The sequence below is a fragment of the Rana temporaria genome, chromosome 4 (assembly GCF_905171775.1).
Source record: "Rana temporaria chromosome 4, aRanTem1.1, whole genome shotgun sequence".
In the NCBI taxonomy this organism is placed as follows: Eukaryota; Metazoa; Chordata; class Amphibia; order Anura; family Ranidae; genus Rana; species Rana temporaria.
The window spans coordinates 83,227,484-83,254,839 of NC_053492.1; the positions used below are offsets into that span (position 1 = coordinate 83,227,484).

At 43.1% G+C, this 27,356-nt stretch overlaps 1 protein-coding gene across 1 annotated transcript in view; it reads right to left on the reverse strand.

Annotated features, from left to right (window-relative positions):
- NBAS (NBAS subunit of NRZ tethering complex) overlaps positions 1 to 27,356 on the reverse strand; it is a 975,710-nt gene that overhangs the window by 47,793 nt on the left and 900,561 nt on the right. Inside the window, exon 50 of the mRNA XM_040348578.1 lies at positions 19,430 to 19,574. Within this exon, the coding sequence (XP_040204512.1) occupies positions 19,430 to 19,574 (145 nt within the window). The remainder of the gene's footprint in view (positions 1 to 19,429; positions 19,575 to 27,356) is intronic.

A 27,356-nucleotide genomic window follows, 5' to 3' on the forward strand; every position in this document is an offset into this window, starting at 1 on the left:
CTTCATAAAGATTACCTGGTGATTCTAACTTCGTTGGTTGCTAGTTTCTTAAGGGCCTGTCTTGCCTGGACACAAAACTATGAAAATGAAAAAGTGGAAGTGCATGCTGGAAAGTCGCCTGGTTCTAAGTGTGTCAAAAAGGCTTTGGCTATGCCTCCTCCCAGGCCACGTCCCTCTAATGTGTTTGGGGGTTTGCACGTGTGGGTTTCCACAGGCCACTGTCAGAGCTCCCGGGACAGACACATCCCTGGAAGCCCTCAATTTGCAACACCACATGCTGATACTGCAGCTGAGTTAATCAGCATACTACATTGGTATCTATATGTTTTTTGCAGATACTCATCTTGCATCCACTCCTGAAGAAGTGGAAATCCTCTACACTGAAAAAGGGAAATCCGTGTGAGCCGATACCATAGGAAACAAATTGCCTAGACTTTGCACTGGGAATATGCTAGGTTCTCAACATAATTATGTTAATTGTCCCTTATATGTATCTGGTTTTCAGCATCTTGTAATATCATAGTGACCACGATTGCTTAAACCCACAAATGCCTTTTTTTAGCACCACATTATACTGTTGTAACAAATGCAATGCTTTAGAGGTTGGATCAATTTTGTCCCTCTTTTTTGTCAAATGTATAGACCTGTAAATAAAATAGCAGCACAGTGGCTAAGTGGTTAGCCCTTCCGCCTAGCAAAAATAGGGTTGTCAGTTCGAATCCCAAACACGGCACTACCTACCTGGAGTTTAAATGTTCTCCCTGTGCAGGTTTCCTCTGGAAACTCTGGTTTCCTCTCACACTCAAAAGACATGCTGATAGGTTAATTGGCTCTTGTCTAAATTGGACATAGTATGTGTATGTATGAATGTGAGTTAGGGACCCTTAGATTGTAAGCTCCTTGAGGGCAGGGACTGATGTGAATGTATAATATGTAAAGCACTGAGTAAATTGACGACACTATATAAAATACCTGTAAAAAATAAAAATAGACTACCCACCTGTGTTGCCACTTCCCTAGCAGCAATTTGCTGCAATAGAAAACCAGGTACACTTTAAATTGCTCTTTAAAATACCAATTACATCCAGTGCACAGAACATGACGAGGGCTGTCCAATATTTCTTAATGTATTTTGTAGCAATGATGCAAGAGCCACTTTAAGAGCAGAATAAGAACTCCCAGATAGACTCTTTATAACAGCTGCAATGAATGATATTACCAAATGAGATGTGAAGAGGAAAATGAAATACTGCAGCTATTTAATTATAGAGGAGCCTACAAAAATAGAAATTCAGTGAGATGGCAAATGTGGTGTGCTTTGTTAAAAAAGCACAGGGAGAAAAGAATCGCTGGACCAAAGCCAAACAAATATATTGCTTTCATTTCAGTGACATCTGAGCTCCTCAAAATAAAACCGCCGACCCCTGAAGAAAATGTCTCCTTCCTCCAGTAGGAATTCAAGAGCCTGAATATAAGATCTGGACAAAGGGGAGAAAATGGAGGTTTCTTTTCTGGAGGTATTCATTAAAAACTCAATCGACAATTATATTCTCCATGGTGCTGGATCACGAGCTTGAGAGGAATTCACTTCCATCAATGCAATTGGCAATCAGGCTTAAATCAACATTAACGGGGCGCTTTCTTTGTTTTTCTGTAGGCTGTTATTATCCAGGCACACGATCTAGACCCTCTGCATTAACGCTATTTGCAAAGAATATGAACTAAATATACCTGCACACTGAAGAACAGGAATGTGCCAAATTCTCAGTACGTTAATACATTTCTAAACTTGTTCTGCCTGCAAGTAATACAAACTAAGGCAAGCATTGTGTAGAAGGCACATTATGGTACCGAAAAAATACCTTTTGACAACACACACTATAGAATTCCATCAAAGCCTGGATGACTAGATTTGGGGGAGCTCGGTATAACCCTACTGCCCCCCTCAAGGTAGTGCTTAAGTGCCTGAGCAAACTATAGCTTTGCACTACCATGACGTTTTAGGACACTTGAGGGCTCTATCAGTGCAGATTTTAGGGGGTGGTTGTCCCATTAGGGAGATGTATCCTTTCTATCTGTCCTGTCCTTACCATTATCACCAATAGTGAAAGTGAAAGAAAATCACACATTTTGGGTTGTCACCAGAATAAGAATAGAGGGGAAATCTTCCAATGGTAACAATAGTTCTAGTGAACCTGGTGACAACTAAGGATTCCTCTACTTTGAAGGGATTTCCCCATACTTTCTGTTTTGATTATGGGACAGAAAGTGAAGAAAAAACTCCCTAATGGGACAGGGATAGGAAAACAAACAGATAATGGGTTATAACCAGGGGTCAAGTCCTGGGGAAAAAAAGTATGGGAACTCCCACCCATGATCCACTCCCCCACCAAAAAAAAATGATACGCTCATATGCATAATTACTAAACCGCATGTTTTTTTTTTTTTCGATCCACTGTACCTTAGTAATCCTTTATGTTACTGGCCGCTTCCAGTATATGGATTTATCGGGTAGTGTGCGGGTATTCCATCACTTCCTTGATGCTGCAATGTCTCCTGGGAGCTTTTGTCATTGTTCCCAGGAGACATTGAGGAGGTCTGCCACGAGTTATCGCGGGATTTAGAAAGAATTTAGGATTACTAAGATTCGCCTGCCCGACAGTGACTCGAGCTGGGCATCGCCGCTTAGTGAAGAATTGGCTCGGGCGGCTCGGCTGCTCTAGTCCTGCAAAGGGAACTGCATTCCTGCTGTGAAAAAAGTGCAGGGACTCCGTTCCCACGCGTTCCCGCAGGACTTGAGCCCTGGTTATAACCCTCCCTTACTTAAAAGTTTTGCCTTTCTGCTGTAACGTTTAAGGTTGAATTACTCCACAGTGCCTACATGCAATGTTTAGGGAGCGAAGCCAAGTAAAGGCAATTTCAAAACAGATAGACTCAGTACAAAGAACAGAATTCCAATTTGCTCTATTTTGCTGTTTTAGACATACATTTGATGTCACAGCATAATGGTCCACAGCACAAGCAAGCTGAAAATTAAGAGCATGCATATGAGGATAAGGGGTGCTGGTGACAACACTGTCTAAATATGACCATTGCCATATTTGAAAAAATTATGTCATTCAGCATCCCTGCCCTTATGTTTACTTTCATCTGTCAGTTGGGGAATCTTTTAGCTGGCAGAGGAACGTGCCCTGGTGATAAATCATCTGTCACTATAAAGCTGGCAGCCATTGGCTTCATAGCAACTAGGGAGCCCTGTGTGGGAAGCAGCTACATTCATCTTTGCTCTCGGTCTCTGCTGCACATACCTACCTGGGTGATTAGCTGTCAGTGCCCATGCAGCCGATGTAGTAATCTATGGATTTCTTCTGTCTGTAAGGATTCAGGGACAGATAAGAGCAATTCTGATTGGTCAAATTGGCCACACGCAGGTGCTGACCAATCAGAATCCTTCTGATCCATCCTGGAAGCCCTATGGAAAGAAGAAGAAAAAGGGGAAGGATTTTAATATGGACTGCGTTGGCACTGAGAGCTAATCACGTATAAACGTGTGTGTGGTGTAAGTTCACCTTTTAATTTTTTCTGAAAGGATGAACTTTTTTTTTGCTCAACAACCAAGCTTTATTGAGTTGGTGAACTAACTCTTTAGATAAATTAAGTCAAGGAGCAGACAAAGTTGCATATCATTCTGTTTTAGCCTATGCCTGGTTCTAAAGCTGGGCAAACATTGCACTATTTATTGTAGAATCTAAAGAGGTCCCACTGGATTCCATTTCTAATAATTCTTGTTGATGACACAGCACTGGATAAAGTCCCTGTCTATTTGGTTTAATAAAGCTGATACTTTACAAACTGTCACACTTTTTAATAATACATTTGGATACAGATAGGTTTCTGGATTTATAGGAATATATAAGTAATGTTCAGAGAAGGATAGACAAATAAGTTTAGTGATTATTTTCTACTGGGAGAAAGACTTGGCAGGTAACTTAACAGCACAATGCAAATTTGTTTTATATAGTCCAAGGCAGTGTTTCTCAACCTTTTTTCAGTCAAAGCACCCTTTACAAATTATGAACAATCTTGAGGCACTCTTTTGAAAATTATGGACACCTCAAGGCACCCCATTCTAAAATGTAAAAACTATTCTTATAGTTTTACATAATGCAGCAAGATCCACACAAGTAGGACACCCAACGTTAAAAGGGATTTATTCTTCCAAAGCAAATACATTTTTGCAAACTGGTTCTGACTAGTATTCCAATGTTTCTCTTTTTCATCACTCAGTTAGGCTGCATTCACACCTGAGCGTTTTGTCGCCTGAAGCGCGACGCTCAAAGACGCTAGAGGGGAAAAATAACATTATTCTCTATGGAGATGGTTCACATCTCCAACGCAAAACGCAGAACGAACGCCGAACGCCTGAATTTCAAACAAGTCCTGGACCCTTTTGACGCACAAATCTGGCGGCTTGGGCGTTTTCCATTGGTACCAATGACCTGTACAAAACCGCGGTAAAAAACGCTGCGTTTTGTCGCTGCAAATCGCGGTAAAAAACGATTCAATTTGTCGCGGTAAAAAACGCCGCAAATCGCCTATGCCTAGGTGTGAATGCAGCCTTAATGTGACCCCCAAAGCTGATGGAGAGAGGCAGGGGAGGGTCAAACAAGGATGCTATGCAGGCGACTGACATCCTCCATAATAACTGAAGGTGCCATTGGTCATTAGGATGTCGGCAGCTAGAAGGTCATAATGGTGCACAATAAAAACCTGTGGCTTTGTGTAACTAAAAGGCAGCCTTCATTCACATATCGGCTTGTATACAATTTTTTGGCATTTTTTAGGCATTTTGCTAAGTGCCCCTGAAGAAACCTCAAGCCACCCTGGTTGAAAAAGGCTGGTCCAAGGTATGTGTAAAAATGTCAAATGTGTGTTTTTTTTTTATTAAATTTGTTATAAATCTAAATGCTAACACATACAGTAACAAGAGAGAGATTTGACAATTCAGTGCAATACAATATTAGGGGTGTGAATGGAATCTCATTATTAAAAGTGCCCTTGAATTATAAGCCTACTTTTAAGCTGCCTGCATCAACCTGTTTTTGACTTGTTTGGGGAGAAAATGTGATTTTTCCTCCATGTTACCTGTAAAATACTTATCTTGGGAGTACATCACAGGACAGCCATAATAATTACTATCTGGGTTATATACCACCTATAGGTGAATGGACAATGGCAAATCAAGAGACAGGAAGTCCCACTCTGTATAACCCATACCATAATGAAAGTACCTCAGGTTTGTAGCAAACAATGAAGATCACAGAAGAGGAGAGGGACCTCTGTGTAGCGTGATGTACTCCAAGAAAAGTATTTACAGGTAAAATGTAGAAAAATTCCAATTTTCTTTATTGTACATCACGGGACACAGAGCAGCCAAAACAATTACTATCTGGGATGTTTTAAAGCAATGTCCTTGAGGGGAGGGAGACAGAAATCACAAAGACCATCTTCAGACCAAAGTGCCTATACCGCCGCTTGCAGCACCCTGCAGCCAAACTCAGCCCCATTTCGAGCCTTAACATCCACCTGATAAAACTTAGTGAAGGTATGCACTGAGGACCAAGTAGCCGCCTTGCAAATCTGAGCTATAAACACTTGATGATGCATTGCCCATGAGGCACTTATACTCCTGGTAGAGTGTGTCTTTACACAAAAGGGTGGGACCTTTCTCTTTAACTGCTTGCCGACCAGCGCGCGACTATATACGTCGACAGCATGGCACGGACAGGCAGAAGGACGTATATATATAATAAAAGATAAAACCTGCGCTGGGGGGATAGGCTGCTGCCCCCCTGAATCTTTCCCCCAAAAGAGGAAGATACATATATAAGATATATATATGTCCCCTTTAAGATCGTGGCATTGTGGACACGCGCACGCCTGCCCCAAGCTCTGTGACTCCGACTGCAGTTCCTGCTGACTCGATGCCCGCGGGTATACCCATGATCGTGTCACAGTGAGGAAGAAGGGGGAAATGCTGATGTAAACAAGCATTTCCCCAGTCATCCTAATGACAGGACAGTGTACACAGCTTCCTGTAATCGGAAGCTGCGATCACTGTCGTATCACAGTAAGCCCATTCCCCCTACAGTTAGAACACATCCCTAGGCACACTTAACCCCTTCAGCGCCACCTAGTGGGTAACCCTTCACTGCCAGTGTCATTTTCACAGTAATCAGTGCATTTTTATAGCACTGATCGCCGAAAAAAATTTCAATGGTCCCAAAAATGTGTCAAAAGTGTCCGATGTGTCCGCTATAATGTCGCAGCCACGATAAAAATCGCTGATCGCCACCATTACTAGTAAAAAAATATATTAATAAAAATGCCATAAAACTATCCCCTATTTTGTAGACGCTATAACCTTTGCGCAAACCGATCAATAAACACCAACAATTAGAAGAATACGTATTGGCCTAAACTCATATATTTTTGGGGGATATTAATTATAGCAAAAAGTAAAAAATATAGATTTTTTTTCAAAATTGTTGCTTTATTTTTATTTATAGCGCAAAAAATAAAAACCACAGCGGTGATCAAATACCACCAAAAGAAAGCTCTCTATGTGGGGGGAACAAAGGACGTCTATTTTGTTTGGGAGCCAAGTCGCACGTGCAATTGTCAGTTAAAGCAATGCAAGGCAGAATCGCAAAGAGTGGCCTGGTCTTTGACCAGCAAAATGGTCTGGGGCTAAAATGGTTAAACCACCATCATTGGCTTTGTGGCCCGCTGCCGGCGGCTCCTCCAGCATGTGAGGGATGGAAAAAAATGCTAGGTATGCTACAACCATACCGACATATAACACCATATGCTACGTAGACTCATCCCCTTCATCCCGGAAGAGGACACAGCAGTAGTGGTTGGAACTATCATCAACTCACGACTCGACTACGGAAATTCCCTCTATCTAGGACTACCAAAATACCAGATTTCACATCTACAAGTCGTCCAGAACACGGCAGCCAGACTGGTAAAAAGCCGTGGGAATCAGCCAGTCTTGAGGTCCCTCCACTGGCTGCCCGTTCAGGACCGGGTGACATTCAAGACACTCTGCCTCACCCACAAATGTATACAGGGGAACGCTCCCCAATACTTAAGCGAGAAAATAAAACCCTACGTCACCAAGTGCGTGCTCCGGTCAACCAACCAAAACCTTCTCCAAATTCCTAAATCCCGCTACAAATCGAAGGGAGAACGCAGATTTTCGGTCCAAGGACCACGGCTCTGGAATGCTCTACCCACTACCATCCGCTTGGAGGAAAACCATCAGGCCTTTAGGAAAAAACTAAAGACCCACCTCTTCTGAAGGACCGGTACGACTCTGGACTTCAAGCGCCTTGAGGCGATTAAGTTCGCATTTGTTGCGCTCTACAAGTTACTCACTCACTCAATCACTCATCGCCATCTAGTGGGCAAACTAGTAATACACCCGACCTGGTATCTGGTTGACAAACTGCTGCTGGGATTTAGTGCACAAACATATATATGCTTAAAGGCACATCCCCCCCCTTTAAAAAAGAAAAAAAAAACAGAAGTGTCAACTTACCAGTCCCACTGCAGGATCTTGCTATAATGAAAATGATCCAGCCTTTACCCATCACGGTGGGCTCAGTCACCCATGGACCTTATGTTTTGGGGTTCACACCCTTGACCTGAATAGCACTCTGATGGAAAAACCTTCTTGAAATTTACTGACCAGGGTTCCATTATCCAGGGTCCAGCGATAAAAGGGTCACATTACAGGCAAAACCTCTCTCTTTCTTTCGGAGACTCGGATACCATCCACTTTAGCCTTTAGTGATCCGATCACATAACCCCTTTTCCTGGGACCAACATTTGTTGGAGAACATAACAGTCATGACCATCGCCTTCAAGACACTGGTGAAAAACAGAGGTACTTTCTGTACAGGAGGGGTTATATAGAGAGGGACTTCCTGTCTTTTGATTTGCCAGTGTCCATTTACCTATAGGTGGTATATAACCCATATGGTAATTATTATGGCTGCTCTGTGTCCTGTTATGTACGATAAAGAAAAGCAAGTTCTGATGCAAACAAATACCTAGAGACAAGTCCTTAGTTTTCTAAAGAGTTAATTAACCCCAATATGATGATGGTTGGTTTGTGCATTAGAATGGATCTAAATCACAAAGGAATGACATTTAAGGCCTAATGCAACATGCTTTCAGATACCTTCCACTTTCAGTCGGTTCAAGATGCTTCCGAGATCATTTAATTTTTATTGAAATGTGCCTATTTTACCTGCATTTGACCCACAGTATGTCGAAGCTGCATCAAGCCCCTTTTGCATTCAGCTTGACTTGTATGGGGAGAAAAGAAAGTTGTAAAAAGAGTCCATAGACACAGGTCCTTTGTTTGCTAAAGAGTTACTTAAAGTGGAAGTAAACCTATCTATGAAACAGTTTCATTTCCAGCATGTGACGGAAATGTAACACTACCATTGGTTGTGCTCTCCAACCAAACTGTCAAGCTGGTGTCTAAACTGACCACATGTGCAGCATCATGGCAGTTGTCGATTAAACAGAGGCAAAGATGGCAGCTTCCTTGGCTGAACACTATAGGAGGGTCTACTTACACTTTAACCCCAATTGGGTAGTGTGTACATTAACATGCATTTGATCTAGTTCTAACCTGCATTGTGATGCAAAGACTAGCCCCTAGACACAGGTCCTTAGCTTGTTAAAGTGGTTGTACACCTTGTACAACTACTTTTACCTACAGGGAAGCCTAGATTAAGGCTTACCTGTAGGTGCTGGAAATATCTCATAAACCTCCACGGTTTAGGAGATATATACAATAGAGACTTGCGCCAATGTGACATAGACAACAGCGCAGGCGCACTTTAGAAAAGGCAATCGTGTCGTTTCTAAAGGAGGTCATGCCGTGACTGGTGGATCGTTGCGTCACTCCGGCCAATCACAGAGCCAGAGTACGTGGCCCCAGAAGGAAGGGGGGTGAAGATGGGCGCTCGCTGCTAGTGGAGATAGCAGTGAAATCTTTAAAGACTTGTGTATATGCAAGCCTGAAGGGAGATGGTTTTTGTTAAATGCCGGTGGGCAGGGGGAAGAGGTGACAGAGATAGAACAGAGAGGACATAATGGACATATGCCTCTAACACGTGTCATGTGTCAAAAGCCTCTTCTCTTCTCCAGGCGTTCTCTTGGTTCCAAAATATTCAGACATAACTTCATTATATGATGGTTTATTCTCCCAACGATATGACAGCAAACAGTTTGTGCTTACATTGTTACGTTGTTACAGACATCATGGCAGGTAGGCATCACAAAGTTACAGGAGGAGGAAATAGATGTTAAGATGATTTGATCTCTCTTGCTTGGGAGAGGGTCCCATCCCTCCCCCCATCTCTCCTGTCGGGCCGGGAGACCCAGGAAATCCTAACTTACTACGCTCATCATGTGTTCTTATACAAGTTTAACAGCTAACTAAGCACAATTGGCTCGTTTCCAAAGAAGGTTGCGATGAGCTCTAACGCTCGCTATGTATATTTAAGTAACATCTCCTCCCCTATCCTTGACATGGGACTTTAAGAATAGATATGGCCTACAACAGATGTAACTGACCTTGTTTGCCCTCAATGCAACCATGTCTAAACCAAAATGACTCAGAGACCTTTATAACATAATATCAATACATTTAAAATCTAACAGTTTTCTATATGGGTCTACATAAAATAGGCCGTGCATGCGTCCACACCAGTTGGAGAAAGACATGGACACCACTCGGCCCTGTTCTGCGTCACCTGCTGATGTGAGGCATGCACAAGTTGGTATAATTAGTAATGGGAGGGCTCTGAACCCCATGCTAAACATTACCACCACTGGGTTCTAAAAGCTAATGTATCATAATTATAGTTGATGACAAGATGAATCACAGACTGGTGCCCAAAAACTGCCATGTCTATTACAATTTTGGTGGCAAAGTCCACTGACATATTCGCCAGAAGAACCAAATAATTGGGGATTTGAGCTGAAAAACAGAAACAAGTGTAAGAAGACATTGAGGTAGGCAAAAAACTACAGTACAGGAAATCTCTTCACTAGTCTCTCTGGAGCGTAGAAGGAAGAGTTGGCCTTTAAGAAACAGCTGTGAGGAACAGCTTTTTACTGAAGCGTACACATACAAAAACCCCTCTGTAGTGTCACAGGATAAAAAGGCCCATTTGAGGGAAAGCGCAACTAAAGGGAAACATAATAGAAAAGCCATGAAAACAATCTCTTCATTGTACATAACAGTGGGGACAAGGTTATTACACCTGAAAAGAACAAAAATGAGATTTGCAGCATGCACCGATTTTATTTCTTTCCAGGCAAACATGAGAAGAAGTCATGGTTTGTTTAGCCAGTTAAGCAATGTCAAAGTGCACGCCTGTCAGCCCATCTCAATGACAGATATCAATGTTATAACTAAGAGGAGATGGGGAAGGTTGGTTTTAAATGGATTTCTTCCTGCCTGTCACATCTAACGGCAGCAGAAACCCAGCAGTCAGCGCTTAAATTTCCATCCACAATATATTATACTCTGCCAGCCAAATTGCTGCACACTGGATGGATGCAAAGCTGTATTTCTTGATGAGACGAGAAGCAGCGCCATCGATTGCCATGGATACAATGTGCAGGGCCGTAAATTCGCAGGGCGCATAGAACCTGCGCTGAGCGAGAGAGCAATTTTCAAGTAACATTTTGATACAGTACACAGTGTGAAAAGCCATCACAATCATAAATGAAGAAGAGAGCTATAAAAAGAAGCAAATTGCGCTAAAAATGCTTTCAAGAGATGCAGATAGACAATTCTATCAGCTAAGATAGATTTGATTTGTAGGTGAACATGACAACACATAAATAACACACAGTATGTAAGAGGCAGTCTTGAAAATAAAAGGTTTTCTAGCAGTTATAACAGCTAGTTGTTACCTGTGCAGCCACTACCTGTTTTCATCAGCGTTCCCCATGCAATATGGCCGCTTTACCCTGAATACTAATAGCACACAGGAGTACTGTTAATGTATCTACTAGTAGGATAGAACATTTTTGTTTCTCCCTGTGCATGAACAAAGCTGCTATGATGTGCAAAATGCAGAAACTTGCAAGTAACTGCAGCTATGCCAACATCCTGCACCATTCTAATCAGCAAACTTAATATTTCTAGGTAGAGCAAGAGATAGAAAGTTAGCATTGTGAGTCAAATCAGGTGAACCACGGTGCTATCAACCCAGCACAGGGAGCTTGCCTACAGGAGGCTGCTTCTTCGTTGTCTGTTTAGCAACAAGTTGATCAAGCTGCTCTGTACATTACAGAAAAAAAAGTATACAAAAACATGAAACATTTCTTAGATTTTGCTTGTGACATAGTGGAGGTTGGAACCTTTGCCACATGCAGTACGAGTGCTCCGTCATTGTAAAACACAGTTGGTGACACCTCACTGTGTACACACTGATAGAACGCAGTGTGTGGCCACTTCACAGAAAACCTGTCCCGCACACTTCTCAGTGATCAGCATTTTCTGTCTTATCTTCCAGTGACATCATTGCACTCATCTTGACAGGCAAGTCAAGTCATGCCTACATTCCAAACCATGGATCGCCATTGGCTGGGAGACTGAGACATTTGCCTCTCTATTGGGTGTGACCTCTGCAATTGGAAAGGGAGATTGTTTGCTTCCTTTGGGCGCAGCGGTTTCAGAGACTATATTGACATCAGATGCGAGTAGGTACACCTTAAATAATGCTGACAAGCAATTATATAAAATGACAAATATATATGCATGCATATATACAGAAGTGAGCACACCCCTCACATTTTTGTAAATATTTTATTATATCTTTTCATGTGACAACACTGAAGAAATTACACTTTGCTACAATGTAAAGTACTGTATTTGCCGGCGTATAAGACGACCCCCTAATTTTCCAGCTAAAATGTTGGTTTTGGGATATACTCACCTTATAAGAGGACCCCCTTTCCACTAGTCATGCCAGACTGTGCCACCATTACATGCCAGACTGTGCCACCATTACATGCCAGACTGTGCCACCATTACATGCCAGACTTTGCCACCATTACATGCCAGACTGTGCCATTACATGCCTCACTGTGCCTCAATTACATGCCTCACTGTGCCTCCATTACATGCCTCACTGTGCCTCCATTACATGCCTCCATTACATGCCTCACTGTGCCTCCATTACATGCCTCACGGTGCCTCCATTACATGCCTCACGGTGCCTCCATTACATGCCTCACGGTGCCTCCATTACATGCCTCACTGTGTCACTGCATACCTCACTGTGCCATTGCATGCCTCGACGATCCCTTACCTTATCCCTGACATGCAGAATCTGTCAGACCGCGGACTTTGATTTTTCAAAAGCCGCGGCTCCTCCTCGTGCTGTTTCGGGATAGGCAGAACACTCAGCTTCCCAGGAGACACTGTGTTCAGTGTTCCGCCTATCACGGATGCTCTCTCGTCCGAGGACGAGAGGGCATCCGTGATAGGCGGAACACTGAACATAGGCTCTGCTGGGAAGCTGAGTGTTCCGCCTATCACGGAACAGCAGAAGGAGGAGGCGCGGCTTTTGAAAAATGGAAGTCCGCGGTCTGCATGTTAGGTTACTGGCGTATAAGATGACCCCCGACTTTTAAGAAGAATTTCAGGGGTTGAAAAGCCGGAAAATATGGTAGTGAGTGTACAGCTTGTATAACAGTGTAGATTTGCTGTCCCATTAAAATAACTCAACACACAGCCATTAATGTCTAAATGGCTGGCAACAAAAGTGAGTAAACCCCTAAGTGAAAATGTCCAAATTGGGGCCAAATTGTCAATATTTTGTGTGGCCACCATTATTTTCCAGCACTGTCTTAACCCTCTTGGGCATGGAGTTCACCAGAGATTCACAGGTTGCCACTGGAGTCCTCTTCCACTCCTCCATGACGACATCACGGAGCTAGTAGATATTAGAGACCTTGTGCTCCTCCGCCTTCCATTTGAGGATGCCCCACAGATGCTTAATAGGGTTTAGGTCTGGAGACATGCTTGGCCAGTCCATCACCTTTTCCCTTGGCTTCTTTAGTAAAGCAGTGGTCATCTTGAAGGTGTGTTTGGGGTCATTATCATGTTGGAATACTGCCCTGTGACCCAGTCTCCAAAGGGAGGGAATCATGCTCTGCTTCAGTATGTCACAGTACATGTTGGCATTCATAGTTCCCTCAATGAACTGTAGCTTCCCAGTGCCAACACTACTCTTGCAGTCCCAGACCATGACACTCTCACCACCTTACTTTGAGGTCATTATCATGTTGGAATACTGCCCTGTGACCCAGTCTCCAAAGGAAGGGAATCACGCTCTGCTTCAGTATGTCACAGTACATGTTGGCATTCATAGTTCCCTCAATGAACTGTAGCTTCCAAGTGCCGACACTACTCTTGCTGTCCCAGATCATAACACTCTCACCACCTTACTTGACTGTAAGCAAGACACACTTGTCTTTGTACTCCTCACCTGGTTACCGTCACACACGCTTAACACCATCTGAACCAAATAAGTTCATCTCGGTCTCATCAGACCACAGGACATGGTTCCACTAATTCTTGTCCTCAGTCTATTTGTCTTCAGCAAACTATTTGCTGGCTTTCTTGTGCATCATCTTTAGAAGAGGCTTCCTTCTGGGATGACAGCCATGCAGACCAATTTGGTGCAGTGTGCGGCATTTGGTCTGAGCAAAACTACAAGTCCCATCATGTCTCTGCCTCTGGGTATCATGCGTCTGGCTGTCAGAGTCTTGCTATGCCTCATGGGATATGAGCAACAATTCGTTTTTTCAGATCATCAGAGAGTTCTCTGCCATGAGGTACCATGTTGAACTTTCAGTGACCAGTATGACAGAGTGAGAGCGATAACACCAAATTTAACACACCTGCTCCTCATTCACATCTGAGACCTTGTAACGCTAACAAGTCACATGACACGGGGGAGGGAAAATTGATAATTGGGCCAATTTGGACATTTTCACTTAGAGGTGTATTCACTTTTGTTGAGTTATTTTGAGAGGACACTGTTATACAATCTGTACACTACTTTGCATTGTAGCAAAGTGTAATTTCTTCAGTGTTGTCACATGATAAGATATAATAAATTATTTACAAAAATGTGAGGGGTGTACTCACTTTTGTGAGATACTGTGTGTGTGTGTATATATATATATATATATATATATATATATATATGACATATATAACCCCTGGAGGTCTGGGCTATAACCAATTAGTAGATAGTCTCTTGCTGACACAGCTTGCTAGAGTTAGGCTGCCTCTTTGCACAGGCTAGGAACCCAAACGCAAAGCGAAAGAGGCGCAAAAAAACCACAAATGGTATAGCAAGATTTATTCAATAGTGAATGCAAAAAAAAAAAAAAACTTCAATTAAATTTCTCTAACAAAAGCCGCTTAAAAAGGATATATACTGTAACAAGCTCCATGTGGAGCTGCCAGTGCTGAGTCCAGTCCTGACAGAGACTGCTGAGACAGAGACCGCTGAGATGACAGGAGCTGTGGAAGCCAGGGATCCAGGCAATCCACCAGAGAACAGCCATGGGAGAATCTAGAAAGAAGCTGTCAGATGCCACAGACTCTGTAGCCACAACAAAATTGCACTCACAAAGGTCGCTTAAAACATGCATATAACAAGCTCCATGTGAAGCTCTTGGCTGACAAAGGAGGTATAGTTTGGCCTTCGAAACACATTCCAGATTTAAACAATCTGTGGCATCTGACAGCTCCTTTCTTGCATCTCCCATGGCAGTAGGCCCGGATCCCTGGCTTCCATAGCGTTCCTGTCGTGTCAAGGGTCTCTGTCAGGACTTGACTCAGCACTGGCAGCTGCACATGAAGCTTGCTATATGCCTGTTTTAAGCGACTTTTGTGAGTGCAATTTTACTGTATTTTAACATTCACTGTTAAATAAATCCTGCTACACCATTGGTGGTTTGGCGCCTCTTTGTTCCCCCCCCCCCTCTTCTGTAACACTGTATAAAGCAATGGCGCACTGACTAGAGTGCAATATTAAACCAATCTCTCCCTGAGCCCTGTGGTGCAGAAGCTAAGATAAAGAAAGACTGAGGTTTTTCTACTACCTGTATCGAAAAACAAACTCATTTAACATATTTTAAATAAAACTGCACTTTCCTAAAAAAAAAAAAAATATATATATATATATATATATATATATATATATATATATATATATGTATATTGTATATATATATATATATATATATATATATATATATATATATATATATATATATATTATTATTATTATTATACAGGATTTATATAGCGCCAACAGTTTACGCAGCGCTTTACAACATCAGGGAAGACATTATAGTTACAGTACAATTTAATACAGGAATGATCAGAGGGCCCTGCTCGTTAGAGCTTACAATCTAGAAGGGAGGGTGAAGTGGAACAGAGGGTAGTAGATGTGGGGGGTGATCAGGTGGGCAAAGTTAAAATACAGTTGTTAGATGTGGGTAGGATAGGCTTCTCTGAAGAGGAGGGTTTTCAGGGATCCTCGAAAAGCTGAAAGAGAAGGAGATAGACGGATAGTTTGGGGTAAGGAGTTCCATAGGCTTGGAGAGGCTCTGGAAAAGTCCTGTAGACGAGCATGGGAAGAGGTGATGAGAGAGCTAGAGAGCAGGAGGTCTTGAGAAGAACGAAGAGAGCGATTAGGTTGGTATTTGGAGACAAGGTCAGTGATGTAGCAGGGGGCAGAATTGTGGATGGCTTTGTAGGTTGTAGTTAGTATTTTGAATTTAATTCGTTGGGCGAGCGGAAGCCAGTGGAGGGATTGACAGAGAGGAGTAGCAGAGACAGAGCGGTTGGTAAGGTGGATAAGTCTGGCCGCAGCATTCATGATGGATTGAAGGGGGGTTAGAGTATGCAGCGGTAAGCCAATGAGAAGGGAATTGCAGTAATCAAGGCGAGAGATGACCAGGGAGTGAATTAGGAGCTTTGTGGCGTCATTGGTTAGAAAGGGGCGTATTTTGGAGATGTTGCGGAGGTTGAGGCGGCAAGATTTGGACAGTGATTGGACGTGAGGCTTAAAGGAGAGTTCAGAGTCCAGGACTACACCTAGGACCTTGGCATGTGGGGATGGGCTGATAGTTGTGCCATCAATTTTGACAGAGAGATCAGGGGAAGAGGCACGTGGGGGAGGAAAAATTATAAGTTCCGTTTTGGATAGGTTGAGTTTAAGGAAATGACGTGACATCCAAAGTGATATATCTGATAGTAAATTGGTGATACGTGAGGAAAATGAAGGAGTGAGTTGAGGGGTAGAGAAATAGATTTGAGTGTCATCAGCGTAGAGGTGGTATTGGAAGCCGTGGGAGGCTATCAGCTGACCCAGGGAGGAGGTGTAGATTGAAAATAGGAGGGGTCCAAGAACAGAACCTTGGGGGACCCCAACAGAGAATGGTAGAGGAGAGGAAGAAGTAGAGTTGTAAGTAACGCTGAAGGTGCGGTTGGATAAGTAGGTAGAGAACCAGCGAAGAGTAAAGTCACAGAGACCAAAGGTGTGGAGTTTTTTGAGGAGGAGTGGGTGGTCAACCGTATCGAAGGCGGCAGAGAGGTCCAGGAGTAGGAGCACAGAATAGTGTCCTTTAGTTTTGGCCGTTAGTATATCGTTTGTTAGTTTTAGGAGAGCAGTTTCAGTGGAATGTTGAGGACGAAATCCAGACTGAAGGGGATCAAGAAGGTTATTGTCAGCAAGGTGGATGCTCAGTCGGTTGTAGACTAGACGTTCAAGGAGTTTGGATAAAAAGGGGAGCAAGGAGATGGGGCGTAGGTTGTCAAGATTGGATGGGTCCAGTGAGGGCTTTTTAAGTATGGGGCTGACTAGTGCATGTTTCAAAGAGTTAGGGAAGATGCCAGAAGAGAGGGAGAGATTGAAGATGTGGGTAAGAGAGTGTAGAATAGAGCAAGAGGGTGAACGTAACATTTGTGAGGGAACAGGATCCAGAGCGCAGGTGGTAAGATGGACATTGGTTAGTAATTTAGCGACCTCCTCTGTGGTGGTGGGGTTGAACGAGGGAAGTAGTGACTGTACCTGTGTGCATGAGGTGTGAGGTGTGGAGGATGTCTGAACAGTAGAGATCTCCTTGCGAATTGTATCAATCTTCTGTTTGAAGTGATTGGCAATCTCCTGGGCGTTGATTGAGTTAGTGGGTGGAGGCAGTGGAGGACGAAGGAGAGAGTTGAAGGTAGAGAAGAGTTGACGGGGACGGGATGATAGGTTTTTAATGAGGGTGATGAAGTAGGTCTGCTTGGCAGCGAGGAGGCTGGAATTGTATTTTTGGAGGGCAGATTTATACTGGACGAAGTCTTCCTGGGACTTAGTCTTGCGCCACTGGCGCTCGAGAGCACGGTTGTGTTTTTTCAGATTTCTAGTATCATCAGTTTGCCAGGGTTGAAGGGGGCGGGGCCTTATTCTGCGTGTAGTGAGGGGGGCCAGTCTGTCCAGTGATGCTAGAAGTGAAGTGTTGTAGACAGAAGTGGCTAGGTCGGTGCAGGACAGGGGTGCAATTTTGTCATAGAGGTGGTCAGTCACAGAGTGTAGAAGAGAAGGGTTGATATGCTGAAGGTTTCTACGAGTGACTGTTAGGTATTTGGAGGAAGAGGAGACGGAGGAGAGGGAGAGCGTGAAATTAATAAGGTGGTGATCAGAGAGGGGGTAAGGATCGATGGAGAGGTTGCATGGAGTGCATAGGTGGGAAAAAACAAGGTCAAGGGTATTGCCTTCAGAGTGAGTAGGAGCATGTATCCATTGCTTCAGGTCAAAAGAGGAGGTTAGACTGAGAAGTTTGGAAGTTGCAGGAGTGTTAGCATTAGTAGGGATGTTGAAATCGCCAAGAATAATTGTGGGGATTTCAGAAGAGAGAAAGTAGGGTAGCCAGGCAGAGAAGTCATCAAGAAAGGAGGATACTGAACCGGGGGGGCGGTAGATCACAGCTATCCTTAGAGAAACTGGGGAGAAGAGACGAATGCAATGCGCCTCAAATGAGGAGAGTGACAGAGAGGGAGGTGGGTGAAGTACCTGAAAGGTGCTATGTGGGGCTAAAAGGATTCCAACACCCCCTCCTTTGCGTCCACTGGGTCTGGGAGAGTGAGTCCAAAGAAGACCACCGTGGGATAGAGCAGCAGAAGACGCAGTGTCGGATTCGTGAAGCCAGGTTTCAGTGATGGCGAGTAGATGAAAAGAGTTTGCGATAAAGAGATCGTGGAGGGATGTGAGTTTGTTACAGACGGAGCGAGCGTTCAAAATGGCACAGGAGAAAGGGAGTCTGGTCATGGGAAGAAGAGAAATGGGAACTAGATTGTGTGCATTGCGGCTGCACCCAGAGGGTGTAGGGTAATGGGTGCGTTGAGCACAGTTGGATGAAGGAGGCCCAGGGTTTGGGGAGATATCACCAGAGGATAGGAGAAGCAGGAGGGTGAGGGAGGTAATGTGGGAATGCGATTTATATGAGTGGACCTGCCCCAGTGATTTGGAGCATTGGGCGTTTGACTTTAGAATTAGCATGAGTTGGTGAGTGCAGTAATAAGGAGAGGACAGAAGTGAGGGCGATATATAGAGGGTGTAGGGTGGACCAGAGGGGTGACTGGAAGAAAGTTTGAGGATAGAAGACACAACTGTCAGAAGGAGTGGTAGAGAGTGCATTTTCGAAGGGGAAGAATGTGAATGTAAAAAAAAAAAAAAAAAAAAAAAAAAAAAAAGAATATATATATATATATACATATACAAAAAGAATATATATATATATATATATATATATATACATATATCTATGCAAGCCATTTTGTAATTTAGTGTTATTATAAATTACCTTTCCATTTCCCTAGGGGATAACTACTTCCAAAGGCATGCAGACACTGCAACTGTCCTCAATACAACACTGAGAAACACCAGTAGTTTATACTGAACATTGACCCTTTGGTTCAGGAATGAGCTTGAAAAGGGTTTGTAAAAACAAACAGCTTCTTCTTCAGAATACAGGAATTCTGTTAAAATCTTTTCAATGTACATTGATCACCTAGGGAGGATTATTGCGCTTTACACAACTATCACTGTTTTATATCTGCCTGAAGTACAGATTTAAGATTTGCAACAAGCTTGGCAGGTACGTTATCAGGATTTGTTTATGCAGAAAAATAACGTTGTACAGGAAAACATAAAAGTTTAGTGTTCTGTATAGAAAGTTGGTGAGAAGACAGGAATACCCCCGAGGAGTAGGAGCTTAGTGGTAGCAGAATTGTCTAATGATAAAACTTGCTCACCTCAGCGGAGAAGGCATGTCTGGAGCCGTAAAGGGAGCGGCACAACTTCAAAATTTCGGCTGCTGTTTCTTCTCTGCACTTGGTCTCGCAGCTGGAAAGCATTGCCTTTACCAGTTTTACCCAAGGGCTATCTTCTAAACGTGCACTGAAAAATGGAGAGAGAAAATGTCATCAGAGGATCCGCAAAGATTACGACATGCTGTGGGAATTTGGGGAGACGATAATTTAAAACCTTGTGGCAATCCCTGCAGTGAATAAAAGGTTTAAATCTGCATAAGGGAAGAAGTGACACCTTCTTCTTGAGTAAGATGAATTGCGCCTTCATTTACTGATCACTGGAGGCATCTGATGTGGCCACAGAGTAACATTCACATCAAGGTTTCAGGATTTAATGGAACCACAAATTATGCTATGTAGAGAAACCTACACAGTTGCAAAATGTTACACTTTACTCTTACTAAATATTAACTTGGAGCCTCTGGAAATTATGCAGCATTATAAAAGGTATTATCTATTTTCACGCGGCATTATCTGGTGGCCGTAAAAGCAGTCGTCAAAGAGCTCCAGTGGACACAAGTTGGACGTATACTATATTTATTAGGTATGGTACAAAGCTACAAGTACCTAAAGGTGCCTTCTTGTTCCTTTTAATAGATGTTAGACTAAAGAACATAAGTGTAATATAGTATATTCCAGTTTACATGACCTTAGATGTAGTGGGATCACTATTTTTTTGCAGCTGTTGAATAGATACAAATGTATATACAACAGGGGTCGACAAAATCCGGGCGCCACGTCGCAATTGCGACAAGAAATTGTGACCTGGCGCCCACAGCCGCCGGTAATTGAGGCCGCGGCTTTGCCACCTACAAGGGCGCAAAGCCGCGGATTCAATTACCGGCCGCCGCGGGCCCGCCACGATCGCGCAGCGGGGGAGGTGGGGGCGCATGGAGGCACAGAATCCTGTATCTTCGCGCGCCCCCACCTCCTCCGCCGCGCGATCGTGGCAGGCCCGCAACGGACGGTAATTAAGGCCGCGGCTTTGCGGCCCCTGTGAAGTTCCAAGCTCTTCCTTCTGTGAGCTGTGACCTTCTGTGAGCTGGCGCCATCTGGTGGTGGCCGCTGGCATTACAAGTTAAACAGCTGTTCTAATGTGTAATCTTTCACTATTTTCACTGCCATCTCCTTCCCTCTAAGTAGAACCCCCAAACATTCTATACATTTTTTATTCTAACACCCTAAAGAATAAAATGGTGATCGTTGCAATACTTTCTGTCACGCCGTAGCGGTCTTACAAGCGCACTTTTTTGGGGAAAAAATAAACTTTTTTAAATTAAAAAATAAGACAAAAGTAAAGTTATTCCAATTTTTTTTATTATGAAAGATAATGTTACGCCGAGTAAATTGATACCCAACATGTCACGCTTCAAAATTGCGTCCGCTCGTGGAATGGCGACAAACTTTTACCCATTAAAATCTCCATAGGCGACGTTTAAAAAAATCTACAGGTTGCATGTTTTGAGTTACAGAGGATGTCTAGAGCTAAAATTATTGCTCTCGCTCTAACGATCGCGGCGATACCTCACGTGTGCTTTGAATACTGTTTACATATGCAGGCGCTACACACGTATGTGTTCGCTTCTGCGCGCAAGCTCGTCGGGACGGGGCGCGTTTTCTGACTCCTAACTTTTTTAGCTGGCTCCTAGATTCCAAGTAAATTTGTCAAACCCTGATATACAATATGCTTTCAATATATAACAGACAAAGGGAGATCAAATGGTAGAAGATCATTGTTAGGGTTTACAGACATCTTAAAGGAGAAGTTCACATTTTAGAAAAAATAAATAAATGCACAATCTTTTGCATGTAAAAAAAATTGGATTTTTGACTTAGCGTAAAATCCATTTCTCTGAGTTAATTGACAGACACAGCGCTTCCTTATTCAGAACCATAGGGTTACACCGCCCCCTACAGGAGTAGGACACTCCCATAGGGGGACACTAGGCAGAAAAGACTTTGCTATGCCTACGGGCAGTCCTAGGTGGTATACATTCCCCTCTCTGCTATTGGCCTTCAGTTTAGTAATAAGCAGTGTCAGAAGTATCAAAGCTCCTTAGAGGGGTGAGTGCTGTGTCTGTCAATGAACTCAGAGAAATGGATTCTAAAATCCTATTTTCTCACTCGTTCATTGACAGACACAGTGCTTCCTTATTCAGAACCATAGGGATGTCCCAAAGCAGTGCCAAAACATGAGGGGTGTGCCACTGACACCTGATGACGGAAGGCCCAAGAAGCACTAAGCGCCAGAGTAGAGTGCGCTGTAACAGGCAAAGGAGGAACCTGACCCGACAGAACAGGCCTGAGTCACTGTTTGTCTGATCCATTTAAAAATGGTTGCAGAAAAAGCAGATAGCCCCTTTCTTGGTCCGTCTATGATAACAAACAGTGAGTCTGACCTCCGAAGCCCATCCAAAGGGAGAGGGGGGACATTTACTCACCATACTAGGAACTGGGTGGGTGCCGCCCCAGACAGAACATCCTTCATCATTGAAATGGCAGGCTGTTGGCCAGGAGAAACGTTGTGACTCAGGCCGAGACCCAGTCAAATGTGACCTTGTTTAACTCACCAGCCAGCCCCCGTCCAGTGGGGCTATGTCGCAGCTGACCTAGCATGGAGCTGTGGTCTCTGGCTCACTGGCCAGACTGGGGGCACCACTGGAACTAGAAATCCAGCCTATCGCCCAGTCCAGCAGTTGATTGAAGATCTCGTAAGAAAAAAATCCAGAAAAAAATATTTGTTTAAAACGAAAAAAATTAATGAAATGGCCAGGGCCAGAGATCCCAGCAGGGAAGGCCTATAGCAGAGAAAAAGATGTATACCACCTAGGATTGCCCATAGGCGTAGCCAAGTCTTTTTTCTGCCTAGTGTCCTATTTCTGTAGGGGGTGGTATAACCCTATGGTTCTGAATAAGGAAGCGCTGTGTCTGTCAATGAATGAAAGAGAAATGTATATTTATTTATTTTGGAGCCTGTAAAGCATTGCACTAGTAATCGGCAGATTGCTGGTGCCAATCAGATCTCCTCCAGATCTGTCAGTGCAATGGTAGTTCATTGATTCTTCCTGTCAATGTTCACTGAGAACTACAAGCCAGCAACCGCAAAGGATGTCGGGGCTTGTAGTTCATTCACACACACAGCTGTGTGAATAAATTAATTATGGGCTGTTTGGGCGGAATCCCACCCGGCCACGTTGATTTCAAAAAGTGACTTATTATTTAAATAATTATTTAAACACTTTAATCTCAAGTGCTTTATTATGCAAATTCTGACTTCTGGTGAAGGCATGGAATGTTCAACACTCTCTTATTTCCTCTACCTCACTACTAGTATGGGAAAGCCATCAACCACAGGTCAACCCAAAAACATAATGGGGCAGTTCACCCAAAACTGAAATTTCATTTTTTGGTCAATGGGGGAGACAGTTTCTTAACCAATTCCATACAGGGCACTTATACACCCTCCCGCCCAGACCAATATTTAGCTTTCAGCGCTGTTGCACTTTGAATGACAATTGCGCGGTCATGCTACACTGTACCCAAATTACATTTTTATCATTTTGTACCCACAAATAGAGCTTTCTTTTGGTGGTATTTGATCACCTCTGGGATTTTTTTTTCTGCAAAAAATAAATAAAAAAATGACTGAAAATGTATAAAAAAAATAGTTGTTTCTGTTATAAAACATTGTAAATAAGTAAGTTTTCTCCTTCACTGATGGGCACTGATGGGCACTGATAAGGCAGCACTGATGGGCACCAATGAGGTGGCACTGATGTGGTGGCATTGATGGGCACCAATATGCGGCACTGATGGGCTCTGATAGGCGGCACGGATAGGCGGCATGGATGGGCGTGGATAGGCAGCACAGATGGGCACGGATAGGTGGCACGATGGGCACAGATAGGCGGCATGGATGGGCACAGATAGGTGGCATGGATGGGCACGGATAGGCGCATGGATGGGCACTGATAGGTGGCACGGATGGGCATAGATGGGCACTATCGTATGTGTTGTACTAATGGATGCCAATCAGTGCCAAACAATGCCTGCCAATCAGTGATGCCCATTGTGGGCACTGATTGGCATCCATTTTTTGTGTCATTGTCATCACTGGTGGTCTAGGGTGGCATACCTGTGTTTTTTTTTTGCATCCCTGGTGGTCCAGTGGGCATCCTCGGGGGGGCTGTGCTGATAATCGATCAGCACAAACCACCCCCCCTGTCACAGGAGCAGCCGATTGGCTCTCCTCTACTCGCGTCTGACAGACGTGAGTGAGGAAAAGCCGATTACCGGCTTTTCCTGTTTACATCGTGATCAGCCGTGATTGAACACGGCTGATCACGTGGTAAAGAGTCTCCGTGAGAGACTCTTTACCTGGATCGGTGTTGCGGGGTGTCAGACTGACACCCTGCAACAACGATTGCCGCGATGGGCGCGCAGCGGCTCAAAATCCTGAGGACGTCATATGACATCCAGTCAGGATTTTACAACCACTTTGCCGCCGTCATTTTGTCATTGGCGGGCGGCAAGTGGTTAAAACTAAAAAGCAACAATGGAAGTAGCTCAGGTCAGTCTGAAATGAACAAAATGGAGAAAATTGCACAAGGAAAGGGCAATTTACAAACGCGATATCAAGAGAGCCCAGCACACTTTCAATCTAGCTAGCTAAAAAACCTACCCAGGTTAAACAAAAAAAAAAAAAGAGTTTTTGTTGCAAACACTTGCAAATACATGTGAAAAGCCACACTGCCATGCTGTGGTTTTTCTGTGAGGTGTGTTCCCTAACTCAAAACGACAAAAAGTCCTCATGGGGCATAAAAAGCAATGTACAAACTAAAAGCAGGATCACCTGGAGGGAGCGCCATCCTCCTTAAATATACAGAAACACGTCAGAAGCCAAGACATCACATTTACATTGGCATCCACTCAGATACGCTGAAAACTTGCAAAAAAGGAAAGCTGTACATGGGCATTATATCTTTGAAAAACTCTATGAGTGAGCCCACTGTGACCAAGTTTCTGGGTCTTCACACCTTTTGTTGCCTTTATAAGGGATTCCCAGCGTCACTGTCTATATTATATTAATTTTACATAATTTTAATTATTATTTAATGCAACAGGATACATTTGGAATAGGGCCGAAACAACTAATCGATTAATCAACAACTAATCGATAATGAAATTAATCGATTACAATTTTCATAGTCGATTAATCGGCCAGTAACATAATGGGGTTAAAAAAACTAAAATTAGCCCTTTATTGTACAAAAAAGAAAATCACTACTGTAAATATTACTTTCACTGTCCCACAGTAAAAAAATAAACCCCTTACAGTAGCGATTATTTGCTCTTTTTGTACTTATTTTTGTTTTTCTAACCCCATTATGTTACTAAACATCTCAGGTCTGGGTTCACACCTCAGTTTTTTGGTGCTTTTTGCAGAAACACACTACAGTTCATTTACATGTTTTCCTATGGGACATGTTCACATCCATGATTTTTTTCCAGCTGCTGCGTATTAGGAAAGGGCAAGGACTTTTTCACCCACAACGGTGCTATTTTGTTTTTTTTGGTTCAATATACTTCAATGGAGAAGCTGCAGAAAAGCATGTAATGTGTTTTTGCGGCAATTTGTGTTTTGTAATCTGCCCAACAACAATTTTTTTTTTTTAAGGCTATTATCCGATTAATCGAAACAATAATCGGCCAACTAATCGATTATGAAAATAATCATTAGTTGCAGCCCTAATTTGGAACATGCAGGAACATGAGATTCAGGATTTGTGGCAGTAAGATTTCACTCAATTATGCCTCATTTCCACTGAGCGGATCGGTTCGATACGGTACGCTTTTTTGGGTGTTTCCATTATGAAAGCGTGCCATAAAAGCGAACCGTACCGGACCATTCTGGGTCCTGCTTCAGATGTAGGGCCATAGAGAATGGAACGGTTCCATTAGGGCGGACCTACAAATACATCTCACTGATTGGTGGATGTGCTAGGCTTTTTTTCTAAACCTTGCATGGTCCCGGATTGTCCGATTTGCAGTGGAAATGCTCTGCAGAATAGACCGGACCATTCTAACCCGTTCCATTCTAAGCGACTCGAACCGATCCGCTTAGTGGAAACGAGGCATTACAAGTCTTAGTAGCAGGACCGCTATAGGAGTAACAGTCTGCGATTCAGGGACCCCTTTACCCATTTACCAGTCGTTGCACCCCTAGTTGTCATGATTTTAAGAGAACAATGTGAATGTGCAGGACAGGTATAAGCAATTGCACAATGTGGAAGCCCATGCAGGCTAAATGTTAAAATAACAATCTCTTATACTTTTTTCTTGTTATAAACGAGGCATAAAGACAAATTGTATTGTAGCAACTGACCTAAATGTGGGAAGGACCTTGGTTCATTAAAAAAAATCAAAAAGAACAAGTTTATCTATTCCATTGCACAAAGATCACCTTCTGTCTGGTAATTAACTAAGTCTAGACTGAAATAACAGAAGGAAAAGTCATCCTGACAGCAAAAACAAGCTGTAATCACTGCAGTACTCGCAGACCTCAGATCTCAGGTGTACAAGAGATCTGACTAATTTCACTCCAAACAGTAACAACTGACAATAACGGATTATGTCAGATCAACTAATGGAAAATAATAAAGACAATTACGCAACTCGAGATCACACAGGGAAAGCTTAAACCTTTCAGAAATAAATATATTTAAATTACGAATGGAATGACCCAGCAACAAAGGCTGCAGTAAAGATGGCACTTCGGATTGAAACTGTAGATGGAATAAGGAGGATGGGGGTCAGTGACCTTGAGATGGAACTGGCTGGAGGTCATAAATTACAACTCTAAAGAGAACATGAGCACAGAGCACAGAAAATTGAAGTCTATATAAAAAGAAACTACCTTTATAAATGTAACATGGTTCACCTATAACAAAGCCAAGATAAAAAGGAGTAACAAATTGTTCATATATAATGAGAAGCCAGTTTAAAACATGTATCTAGATAAATTCATTGCATTTTTTTCATGAGTGAACTTGCTTAACTAAACCATTGTATCAGTCTATTAATTCCTCACAATCAATTAAAACGTTCACTTATCTGACTATAGGATTATGAAATCTGTTTGTTAAAGGTTATTAAAGCACAACTGTAATTTTAGTACAGTTATCCTTTAAATGACCCCCTTTTGCCCCTCTCCTTGTCCTCTTTCCCCTGATGGGAGTTGCATAGCAGCTGCTAAGAAGTCTTCTTGATTCGTTGTGGGACTGCTAGCTATTGGTTCAAAGGCTTGCTGTGTAGGACTAGGTCAAATTGCATATTTAGGAACATAAGGGTTTAGTGTTTGGGGAAAGAGGTTAAGTGTTAGGGACTTCCTTTAGGGGTTTTGTTATATTTTGTGGGTTGAAGGTAGCTATATGTCAAGGGACAGTGTAAGGGCTGAACTTAAGGGTTGCTTTTGTGTTTTAGGTTATGAATTTAGGAAGAGGAGGGTGCTTTGGTGTGGGGCATTCTGACTTTAAGAGCCGGTTCACACTGGGGCGACTTGCGATCCAACTTGATGTCGCCTCAAGTCGTCCCAAGTCGCGCTTTAGAGAAAAACAATGGAAGTGAATGGGAGCGGTGTTAATACACACGACTCAAGGCAATCCGACTTCAGAAAAGGTTCCTGTACTACTTCAATCCGACTTGTAGGCGATTTGTACCCATTGATTTCAATGGAAGTCGCCTCCAAGTCTGATCACTGTCCTAACTGAAGCGACTTTCCAGGAAGATAACATACATTTCTCAGGCAAACCTCTCCTGCCCCTCTCCCTCCCCCTCCCTCTCCCAGTGCTGATTGTTGTTTTATTGGCCA